Source organism: Fringilla coelebs, assembly GCF_963513975.1.
Source record: "Fringilla coelebs genome assembly, chromosome: 18".
Lineage (NCBI taxonomy): Eukaryota > Metazoa > Chordata > Aves > Passeriformes > Fringillidae > Fringilla > Fringilla coelebs.
In genome coordinates, this window is record NC_140044.1 from 15,434,646 (window position 1) to 15,446,919 (window position 12,274).

The 12,274-nt window shown below is 47.7% G+C and overlaps 1 protein-coding gene across 1 annotated transcript in view; it reads left to right on the forward strand.

Annotated features, from left to right (window-relative positions):
• Positions 1 to 7,824: 7,824 nt before the first annotated feature.
• Positions 7,825 to 12,274, forward strand: part of LOC311160841 (fer-1-like protein 4) — a gene marked incomplete at both ends in the record, with an annotated part of 39,847 nt that continues 35,397 nt past the window's right edge. The window contains 4 exons of the mRNA XM_084217952.1: positions 7,825 to 7,903; positions 8,002 to 8,057; positions 9,066 to 9,154; positions 11,734 to 11,833. Of these exons, the coding sequence (XP_084074078.1) occupies positions 7,825 to 7,903; positions 8,002 to 8,057; positions 9,066 to 9,154; positions 11,734 to 11,833 (324 nt within the window). The remainder of the gene's footprint in view (positions 7,904 to 8,001; positions 8,058 to 9,065; positions 9,155 to 11,733; positions 11,834 to 12,274) is intronic.

The following is a 12,274-nucleotide window of genomic DNA, read 5'->3' on the forward strand; positions in this document are numbered from 1 at the left end:
CCATTTGGTTCCATGGATTTATGAATATCCAAGCAGCTCAGCAGTTCTCTGACTGCCTCCTCTTAGATAGTGGGGGGACCATTCTGCTCCCTGATACCATCAACCAACCCAAGAGGACAGTTGTCCTGAAGGCAAGATGTCTTCTCACTAAAAACTGAGACAAAGAAGGTGTTAAGCACTTCTGCCTTCTCTTAGTCTGCAGTTATTAAGTTCCCTTCTGCATCTAATAAAGAACAAAGGTTGGTATTACCCTTCCTTTTACAATGGGTATATTTGTAAAAACATTTTTTATTATTTTTTACAGAAGTTCCCATTTTAAGTTCAAACTGACCTTTGACCGCTCTATTTTTTTTCCTACATGCTCTAGCAGCCCCCTTAAATACTTCCTGAGAGACCTGACCCTCCTTCCAAAGATGATACATCTTCTTTTTATTCCTAAGCTCCTCCAAAACCTCCTTGCCCATCCAGGCTGGACATTTGCCTTGTCAACTCATCTTTTGGCACATAGGGACAGTATGTTCCTCTGCCCTCAAGATCTCTGTTTCAAAGCACACACACCTTTCCTGAAGTCCTTTCTTTTTAAGGGCTGCTTCCTAAGGAACTCTCTAAATAGGCCAAAGTCTTCCCTCCGTAAGTCCAGCGTAAAAGTCTTATTGGTGTTCCTCCTCATTTCACCAAATATCTAGAATTCTAGAATATCTAGAATTCTATCATTTCATGATCACTGTGCCCCAAGCGGCCTCCAACCACCACATCTCCCCCCAGCCCACCTCCATTTGCAAACAGCAGATCTAACATAGCCCCTCCCCAGTGGGCTCACCCACCGGCTGCGACAAAAAGTTGTCCTCCACAAACTCTAAAAATTTCCTGGGCTGCATTTTTCAGCTGTATTAAGTTCCTAGCAGATGTCTGGCAAGTTGAAGTCTCCTACAAGAACAAGGGCTGATGAACCTGAAACTCTAGCTGTTTATAGAATAAGTTGTCCACCTCTTCTTTCTGGTTGGGTGGACGATAACAGACTCCCAGTAGGATGTCAGCCTTGTTGGCCTTCCCCCTAATTCTCACTCATAGTCATTCAACTTCATCTCATTAGTTTCAATACCTATGGCAACAAAAGCCTCCCTAATATAAAGGGTCACCCCTCCACCTCTTCTCCCTTTCCTGTCTCTCCTGAAGAGCTCATAGCCATCCACTGCAGTGCTCCAGCCATGTGAGTCATCCCACCACGTTTCTGTGATGGCAATTGCATCATAGTTCTGCTGTTGGACCATGGCATCCAGCTCTTCTTGTTTGTTACCCATGCTGCGTGCACTGGTATACATGCACCTCAGCTGGGCTGCTGATTCCACTCCTAACTCAGGCTTACCACCTTTGGGCCTGCTTCCAGACAGCCCAGCTGCATCCCCTTCCCCTTTCAAACCTAGTTTAAAGCCCTCTCAAGTTCTGCCAGTTCATGAGCTACAAACCTTCTGCACTTAGAGAGATGAGCCCATCTGGTTCCAGCAGGCCAGGTGTTGTAAAAGTTGCCCCATGATCAAAGAATCCTAAATTCTGCTGATGACACCAACCCTTGAGCCACTTATTGATAATGTGAGCTCTCCTATTCCTTTCACCATTTTTTTTCAGCCACCAAAGGGTCTGAGGAAAAACTACCTGCATCCCTGTCTATCAACCACTTGTCCCAGTGCCCAAAAGTCTCTTTTAATTGTCCTGACACTCCTCTTTTCAATCTCATCACTGCCAGCCTGGACTATTAGCAGTGGGTAATAATCAGCCCAGGCAGTCTCAGTGATATCCTGTACCCAAGCCCCAGGGAGGCAGCAGACTTCTCTGTGGGGTGGGTCCAGTCAACATATGGGGCCCTCTGTTCCCCTCAGAAGGGAATCACCCACTACAATTACCCTTACTTTCTTTTTGATATTAGAGATGGTAATCCATCTTATGGATGAATCATATTTGGGAGGCTCACTGGGCAGATAATTTTCTTCTAAATCATCTGTTTAACTCTCCAGATCCAGGGGCTCATGCCTATTCTGAAATGGCACCTGTTTAGGGATGGGTGTCAGGAGGAATTTTTATTATTACCTCCCCAAGCAGGGACCCATTTCCACTCCATCTACCAGGTGTCCTTCTATTGTCTGACAGTGAGAGACATGGGAGTCCTCTGACTCTTGGTGGGCCTCTCTCAAGGATGGAAAGGCAGAACTCCACCAATCTATTTCCCTTTCACTTTCCCTGATAGTCCTTAGTCTTTCAACCTCCTCTCTAAGCTCACCCACCAGCAAAAGGAGATCCTTCACCTGTTCACACCGCAGGCAGATTTCTTCCGCAACGCCCCTGAAACCACTGATAAGTTCAAACAGTCCGCACAGGAATGGGTCTGGACAGGCGCGTACTTTTTGGAGGTTTCCGTCTGGTTGCATACACTCTTACTGACTACAGTTTTCAATTGCATAAAAACCATTACTACCAGAATCCTAAAACCTACCAACTGACAGAAACACAGCGAACAATACACAGTACACCTTACCAGCAGTAAAAGCCTGCAACCCTGCCTGCTTGCCCTCCCTGTGCAAACTGCCTCACCAAGTGCCGTGCCACGCCCCTGTTTGTCCGCTCCCGTTCGCTGTGCTCAGCGTCGCCGGTCTCCAGCCGGTCTCTAATGTCCGACAGAGGAACCTGCACCCCGTCTACCATTACGCAGCTTGCGCTTGAACGGCTGTGGGGTCAGAACCACTGCTGAGCCAAGATGAAGCTATTCTAGTTTTTTATTCAAACCTATTTGGACCATGTTGTGTTCTCTCAGGTTACACACACAGCAGCCAGCTTCCTCTAGAGAAAGCTGGACTGTCTTTCTTGACACCTAGCCTGCAGCATCCCATTTTCTTGCACTTCTTACACTAAGTCTTGCACTTCAAGACTTTGAAGGAAACCAACAACCTTTTATCTTGAGTGGCTGTCGAAACCTAAATGTGTTACAGGTGTGGAAGAGAGGGAGGAAGACTGCCAAGTCACCTCTGAGAAACTGCTATTTTGGTTGAGAACATCCATCACATGTTTTCAGCTGCTTACAGCCTGTAGACAGAGCTCTCCTTCTCTGTTATGCATACAAGAAACCTAAGGCTGTTTTTTTGTGTGTGTGTATTTTGAAGCCCATTTTGCTGCTTCTTGCTAAACCTCTGCCAGCTCCCATGCAAAAGGGAGTGAGTCCTCTGTGTCTGCCCTGTAAGGAGTGAAGTCACTGTTCTACAGCAAGCTGAGGTATCTCCAAGTATAGGACTCATTTATGGTAGAAGAGACCTTTCCTGTTTTGGGGAGGAAGAGGCCAAGAAGGGGTAGAGGCAGGTCTGAGTGGGGTCTGGGGAAGTTCTTCCCACTGTGGGAGCAGACCAGATTTTGAAGGGGATGCTCTTTACCCACAGGTAAGTGGCTGAAATGTGAGCAAGAAAAGGGGCACAAGTCCTGTGGTTGTAACTTAGTAGGAAGAGCTGCATGGGTGTGAGCCCATGTGAAAAGCCATGTGAAGCTAAATTTAGAAGCTACTGACCTAGGATGGCAGAATTTTGCCTGTTTTCTGTCTTTTACTCCCCTTGGGGCTCCAGGTTTTAGAGGAAGTGCAGATAACTGCTGGGCACTTTGGTGGAAAGATGTGTTTCCTGCCACATGCTGCCCTGGGTGTAGCTGGAATGCAGATTGATGGTATGGCTGTCAAGTTAGAGGAGAGGTCAGGTTATTTTCCTCAGGACAATGTGCTGTGCATGCTGTCTGTGGTCCCCAGTCACTGGCTTTGTTTATCTTCCCAGTGAGCACAGGGAACACCCCAGAAGTCTTTTTACCCTCTCCAAGATTAAACAAGCACATTTATACTTGTGATCCCCAAAGGTATTTCAGCCTCAGGGCTTTGAAAACAATCAAAAGCTGTTGCATGTGGGAGCTCAGTGGGGAGGGTTCCTTCTGCTTCCTGCACGTGTGGCAATAAATATTGGTGACATTTCATGCCAGGCTATGCCACACTACCCAGCAGGCAGTGGGAGACAATGCCTTTTTTGCCTGGATGACTGGTTGGGTTAATGGCCCTCTTTGAAGTCTAAAATACACAGGGGACAGTTTTGCTAAAAATGGGGCACTGTCTTCAGGTGGGTGCAGTGATGATACTGCTCCAGGTGTTTGAGGAAGCCACAGAAACTCCATAGGGAGGTTCTGTCTTCTGACCAGCTTTGAGCAAGTACTGGATCCAGTCGGCAGCAGCATAATTTGATGGTGTGGGTGTCTCATTAAACTGCCCAAGTTGCACTCCTCACTCCACTCTACCGATGACTGGATGTGGAGTCGGCACATTGAGCTTTCTGTCTGTTTTAAACTGATGCGCTCACTTGCCTGGGCTCACAAAAGGGGTGCCAAATGCTGTCAAGTCTGCTATGTTTTGTTGTTGCATGGTTGTTCTGGTTTGAAAATCAACTGGTGTGTGAAATGAACCCCACTCAACAACCTTAAGAGAGATTACAGGTCAGAGTTGAAATTTATCAAAGCGATTATGATAAATACAATAATACAGAGAAAATTGGTTTTAACCCACAATGACTGAATACAACCTGGCACCCTGTTGGTCAGGGTGATGGTACAAGTTCTGTCAAAGTTCTGGTCCTCCTCCAAATCTATCAAGTGGTGGTGCCAGAAGTCGACAGGCCTAAAGATTTTATATACTCATTTGTTAGGAAAATTAATCCACAATGTCAGAGGTTTATGTCCGAAAAGGAAACAGAGGAGTCCTTTAGCTTTATTCATGAATGAAGGGGGAAATCATGGGGCATTTTCCATAAGGTCTCTCAAAATTATGCAGCGTCCTTTTTATCCTAATTTCCCAGGCAATTTTCCTTCTCTCCTTCCCCATTGGCTGAGGTACTTGAGAAGTACAAACTTCCCTAATGGCCTAATACAGACCCCCTTCCGCTGTGCACACCACACAACCCCAAGCCCCCACCCCTCTTTTCTTTGTATCTCTGTTCTGTTTCTCTAAGTCCAAGAATTTAGCAAGGCCTTGGGTGAGCAACAGTGTCAATAGGTGGAATTCCTCTGGAATTTATGTTTTTTTCCCATTGTTTTTTTCACTTATCGGCATCTGCCCTTATCTACAGACAGGACCACAGTTTGTAAAGACACATGCTTCTCATTCCTTTCAGGCTCAGGTGGGGATGTTCGGTACCTCCCTCAGGGCGGAAAGTTTCACAATTCGCGAGGTAAGCTGTGAGTCACGAGATATTTTGAGAGTCCTGGATAGTTAAAGTGTTGCAGCTGCCCATTCTGCTGTCCCATTGAGTCTTTTATGGCCCATTAGCAGAGACGACCCCTCAGGCTGGGTGTGACGGTGCTGGTGCTTCCTCTGTGGGAGTTATCACAGCTGAATCATTGGGGTGAAGAAAAAGGAACTCTGCCCTGTGTCAGGGTTTGCCTCTTCTTATTTAACACCCTGCTCATAGGCCTGAGTGGTGGGGTGTGCACTGGGCAGCTCCTCCAAATGATCCATCATCAACAGTTCATCACAAGTGAAGTGGAGGAGCGTAGAATGCTCCTGTAGCTAGGACAGTGGTAAAGCTGCATCCTCCTACAACAGCATGCTTCCACCACCCCCAGCACTGCTTTTCAGGTGGTCCAGGAAGTGCTTATGCAAAAGGGGAATAAAGGGAATATCTGCAGGTCTTGCTTTGAAGCAACTGGCATTACACAAGTATGATTCACTCCTTGGTGTTTGTGGAGCTGAATGAGCCACTCTGGCCTGCTGCAAAGCATTCTGTATAGCACGTGTGGATGGAGGTGTATGGAAAATCATGCTGTGAAAAGCCAGTGTCCACAGAGGAGACAGAAGAGTCCTGAAACTTTATTTGAATAAAGGGAGAGAGTCCAATTTTCTCTCTCAAGGATTTGCAGGCCGCAGCCTCCTTTCATCCTGAACTCCCGACTGCATATTGCCCTCTTCCTTTGCCCATTGGCTTAGGTACCAGGAAGGTACAACCCTCCCGAACCGCCTGCTCCATATCCCCCCTTGAACCCGTCATTTTACAGCAGAGTTCTGAAGTTCAGGCTTGTGTAGACCCACTTGTCTGTTTCAGGAGCCAAATTGTCTGGGGTCTGCAACAAACCTACTGCCCAAAGTTAGTAGAGACATTAAGACCCATTTCAAGCTAACACCCATACCTTCACTCATCAAATTCTTTGTAAAGACATTAGCACACATTTTTCCAATCACAAGTGTTAGCTGCTGGTTGCTGAGAGGGAGAAGCAGATCCTCAGTAAGAAGAAATGCCCTCCAAAATCTGCTCAGCTCATGATTATTCGATTGCTTTAATCTGGTCTGAATTTGTGCTTTGAAAGAGCTCTGGCATCTCTATTAGCTCTCGAGTAGATAGGATGAGCCGAATTAGGCCTGTGGGCTGCAGCAGGGAGCACAGCCAGCTTCTGCCACCATGTGCCCCAAGTCTCCCTCCTACCCCTCCTTGTGAGTTTGCCAGCGCCCTGCAGAGCAGCTGAAGCTCCTGTCCCACTGCACTGCCTGTGGATTTTGATGCTTGTCCCTGCCCCGCAGAGATCCGGCAGCTGGGGTGCAACTGCTGTCCCAAAGTGCTCTGGCATCCTACCTCCACTGGGTAGCACCTCAGGCCCCTGCCCAGGAGGCTGCTGAGCATGTGCTGTTTCCTCATGTCAGAGGAGCCCAACCCTCACAATCGGAGCTGCCCTTTCCCACCCTCGCTCTGTTTGTTTTGGAGGGTTTTAGCCACAGGACCTGTGATTTTGTGCTGGGGAAGGTGCAGGGCTGGGGCTGAAAGCAGAGCAAGGCTCTGTATTTGCAGCTGGTGTCTCTCAGTTCTGAATTCAGCAGCCGGTGTCCTTTCAAGCACCAGCTGAAGAATGGCCATGTGATGGCTTCACTTCTCCTGCCATTTCCTGCAGTGCTCCCTGGGGGTCCCCTGTGGCCCAGTGTGAAAAACGCTAATCACTTGTTTTTAAAATTTTAAAGGTTTAATAGTAATAAAATGGTTATAAAAAATAGTAATACAATTAGAGTAATAATAATTTGGACAATTTGAATTAGGACAATATGAGACAAGAAAAACAAAGAGTTATGGACGTCCGGTTACCTTTTTCTGGGCAGCAGAAGCCTGAAAAAGGACACCCGTTAACAAAGGATTAACCCTTAAAAACAACAGCCTGTTGCATAGTCATACAGTTCATACATGATGCATAAATTCCATTCAAACACAGGATTCTGTCTGGTCATCGTTGCCTTCTTCCTCCTAATCCTAACAGCGCCTTCGGGGCAGGAAGAAGTTAATTTTTTCTGATAAGAGGGCAATAAATTCTGTTTCTCTGAGAGATTCAGGTGTCCTGTGGCTGCTAGCTCACTGCAAGTCCTTTCTTTAAAAAAAGTATCCTACATAGCATAGTTTCTATTTTAACATTTTGTTATAACCTAAAACAATATTTAACACACTATTTAAGAGAATTAATACAGCATTACTTTCTAACACAACACATCTAATATTCATTTTAATATTTGCGAAAAGCCAATCATAAAATACGCATTTTTCACACCAGGGCTCTCTCAGCCAGCAGAGGTGCTGGGGGTCTCAGCCTGGGGCCGTGGGTTGAGGGAGGGAAGCAGTACAGCCAGGGCTTCCCCCTCCTCCCTGTGTCCCTCAGCAGGGGCTGCCCAGCCCATGGGCCACTGGGGTGTGGAGTGTCTGGCCGGACCGGCTGGGTGAGTCAGGGTTGAGTCACTCTGGGCGCTGCACGGCTGAGCGAGAGGCAGCAGGGCCCACCAGCAGCTCCATGGCGCTCAGCGTTGGTGTCCGGCGGCTCTCCCAGCTGCCGGGCCATGGCGAGCGGCAGGTCCATCTCAGCTTCCGAGGTGGGCTCCGGGTGGCCGGGAGGGTGGGGGGTTGGGGATTTAGGGCCGGGGGCTGCCTTCCCCTGACAGCACCTTACGCCTCCTCTCTACTTCTCAAGGCTTCACCCAGAAGACAAGAAAGGTCTGCTGTGGCTCAGAGGCCGTCTTCAAGGAGGTGAGGAAACTGGGATCATGTGGAACATGTGGGATTGGGATGGCACAGGTCAGTGTCTTGGTGATAAAATCATAGATTGGTTTGCACTGGAAGGAACCTTGAAGATCATCTCATTCCAACCCTCACACCATGGACAAGGCCACCTTTCACTAGATTGTTTTCTCGGAATTTCTTTGCTGTCTCCTTCTTCCTCTCCGCTCAGAGGGGCAGATGGATCCCTCACATTGTGTATGTAACCTACGCGTACAAGCCTCCAGGAACTGAAATTCAGCTGAGTGACACTGCCTGGAAGCCTGGGCATATCAAAGGTGAAGGCAAAGCTCCCCCTGCCCTCAGAAAGCCAGATTGTCACTGCAGTTGATGCCTTGTGGGACAGGAGTGGGACTTGTGTTTTTGAGTGCATATATGTGTGCATGTGTGTGTGTGTGCAGGGACAGGTGTGGGGGTGGCCTGGGAAGCATGTCCATTTATCCAGTGCCATCCCCACCTGTGACAGCCTGTGACAGCCCACCTGTGCCAGTGGGTGGTTCCCACCTGTCCCTTGCTCAAGTCCCAGTGCCAATGTGCTGCCTGGGGAAAGGCAGTGAAGGTGGGGGGGAGGAGGAGGCACAGACACTGTTTTGAATGTGTGGTGAGTTGAAGCCTCAGAGGTCAGCTTTTCTCTAAGCCAGATGACTCCCTGCCCGGGTGATCACTTCTCCCCAAGCACCTCTGTACTCTGCTCTGTCTCCCTCCACAACCTGCCAGCTCAGGGACCCCAGCAGGCACAAGCATCCTTCTTTTTCCAGGGTGGTGCTGCTCTGACTTCTGTCAGCAGCAGCTGACTTGTGGCTCTGTGCCGCTGGAGGAGCTCTATGCCTGACCAGCAGGAAAGTAACTTCCCATCACAGCTGCTTTTCATCATGTCCATGGACTCGGTCACCTCACAGGGGAGCCAACCAGCCATGAGACGTGGGAAAGTGTGGCTGAGAATGAGTTGTCAGCCCTTCCTGCTCCATTTGTTTGCAGCTCTTTCGCTGGCCGCACTATGGGAAGCTTGTCATGGGCGAAATGCTGTCCATTAAGGTTTACAACTGCAGCAAGGTTTTCAGTAACAGGTGAGTCCTTTGATTGTTGGGGTGACCAGTAGAGTTGGAGGAGAAGACATACTGGTCTTTACATTGTCTACCGGCAGTAGAAAATGTTTATTGAATATTTGATGGAAAGAAGATGAGCAGAATGCCACCTATGGAGGAAGGATGGAGCTGGTTGTTCTGGTGGGGCAGCAATACTGTATATATTAAGTTAAATAAGGGGAATGATTTAGCTGTGCCAGCAGTAACAGGGACTACATAAGGATCCAGATCAGACCCCCAGCTGGGACAAAGGTTAAACAAGGCCCTAAAAAACAGCTACAAAGGCAGGTCTTGCTGCAGACTGAGGACCTGCTGTCATCCTGAACCTCCTTGTGACTGTGACCAAGCTGCACCCAAATTCAACACATCTGTTGTTGTAGAAAAGCCCTGAATGCATTGTGTTATGGTTTAACCTTTAATAAGACAGCAATTTCAATTTAAAAGATCAGCCAGAATTTAAAGTGCTTCTAAATGGCACAGGCACAACATTGTGAACTCAGTGGCTATTCCAACAGTTGTAAAACACTGCAGGGAAACCCAAGATTAGAGATGATAGATTGAATACTGGAGAAAGAAAGGCAACAGAGGCATGTCCTTCAGGACATGTGAAACATGAAGATGCAGGGAAAGGCGCCAGCACTGATAAGCAAATTTTAAGAACTGAAGGAAAATGCACCAGCTAGTAATGCAAACCTAACAAATTTGCATACAGCTAATAATGCAAACCTTTTTAAAGATGCCGGAGAGGGCATGGAGAAAGCAGATGAGCACAACACATGCGAAACACAGATGACGACAGAGCATAAAGTGTGGCAGAATGTTGTGTCACTGTTTCCTGGATGCTTTTCTTATGGGAGCTGGATCAGAGGAATTGTCTGACTGAAATGTCAATAGAAACTGCTGCAGGACAAAGAGAAAAGAGATACCACAAACAGTAACAAAACAGTAGGACTTGACAGCCTGAAGCAAAGGAGTCCAGTGGGAAATGAGCGGATTGACACTATATCCACATAGCTCCACTGCTGGGGAGCAGCATAAGAGCAGGTGACAAACAGTACAATTCAAAAGCAGTTGGTTTGTGCACTGAGATGGTAAAAATTAAATAGAGTGTGGAAAGACAGAAGGGAAAAACTTGTTACATTGCTGTATCTGTTTATGGTCTCAACTTCTGTGTGTGCATCCTTTCTGGGGCAGCAGCATCAAGCTGGCAAAGCTGGAAAGGAGGAGAATGAGCAGACAAACTCCTTCTTTGGGGGTAGAAAGTTGGACAGGCTCTGTGTCTCAGAGAAAAGGGAGGTGAGAAGGAATACAAGAGATCAACAGCGAACAGCTGAAATTGAGATGTGTGGGGAGCAGTTCCTCTTGTCTGAGTCCTGAGTAGGCTCTTCCAGTGGTGGTTCCCAGGTGGCATTGGGAAGCTTTGCTTCATGCAGGGCTTAACTTGGCTGCCAGCAGAGATGCCATGAGGAGATGGAGGCCCATGTACACATGGGTGCAGACAGTGACACGCAAGCCAGGGTTCAGACTGGCAAATGCCATCCTGCATGCCTTATTGCCATTTGGAGGGAGCCAGATAACCCTTCTCCAGGGAGAAGCCACTTTGGAGTAGGTAAATTTTGGCCTGACTTGCTGACATTCCTGTGGCCGTAGCTTTATGTCCTAGTTCTGTCTTTTCCTGTGTAAAGCTTCTGTTTCCCAGTTTTTTTTGAGAAGAGTTCCCCCAGCTCTGCTGGGTGCCAAGACACAGACTGGCTCTGTGAAGCCCAACTCTGCTGAAGGGGAGATCTCTTTTGCACTCCACGAGTCTGGATCTGCACAAACCTTTAACCATCAGTTGTAGCTCAGTTGCAAGTAACTGCCTGGGCATAACTGGGGAAAAGGCAGAACCTGCTGCAGGGTCAGTCTCAGGAATTCAGCTGCCAGACTCCCTATGGAAAACACTTCAGGGCAGTTCAGAGGGGCTGTGAGTGGGAGAGTGGAGGTCCTAGTACTCCCCAGGATGTAGGCACTGATGCTATGTACAGTGTTGTTGCAGTCTCTCTTTTTATTCCAGTGTTAGGAAAATTAATCCACAAACACCAGAGGTTTGTGTCCATAAAGAAGACAGGGGAGTCCTGTAACTTTATTTGAATAAAGGGAGAGGTCATGGGTGTTTTCCATGGGGTCTCTCAAATTGTTAGAGGATGCGGTCTCCTTTTTATCCTGATTTCCCAGCCACATTTCCCTTCTCTCTTTCCCCATTGGCTGACGTACTTGAGAGGTACAGACTTCCCAAAATGTCTAATACCTAAGATTCCCTTGTAATTTGTAGACCCCCCCCAGCTTTTTTCCCCCCTTGTGTCAATCAATGGAATATCTATGGAATGTATGGTTCTTCTTTTATCTCTCTGTATCTAACTATATTTATCAGCAGACTCACTGTTTGTAAAGACAAATCTCCCATTCCATTCATCAATCACTGGAATCCTTCCCACTGTTTCTTTTATCTCTCAGTACTAGTTTTATCTATCAGCAAACCCACAGTTTGCTTGTAAAGACAAATCCCTCATTCCTTTCACCAGGCTGCTCGGTACCCTTGTCCTCAGCCTTCAGCACCTGATGACATCTGGAAGGCTAATCCTGCGTGAGCCCCTTGTGGACAAGAGCAACAGAGTCACTGATGTAAGTCCTCCGTGGACAGCCTGGCTACCAGCAGTCAGTAAGACTTTTTGGGAAACTTCACGTGATACTCTCCAGGTGGACTGGGGACTGAGGGGGAATCCAAAATGCTGTTTGAGCTGGAAGCACTGTGGCATTTATGCCATCTCTGCACAGACATTTCACATCCACCAAGAGGTTTCTAGGAGCATCTACAAATGCATGGGTTGGGCTGGGGCTTCTGGAGAACTGTCAAGGGCCTGAATGATCAGAGGGAGGCTTCGTAAAATCTTCTCAAGTCTGGGAAATGCATGTAGGAAGTGGCATCTCCTCTGCTTCATGCACCATGAAGTGCATGTGTATGGGCTGCTGCAGAAATGGAGTGAGGTGGAAGGTGGCAGGGTGCCTTGGAACCCCCAGCAAGCTTTTGGGTTAAACACTAGCACTAACTGGATGGCTTAATGA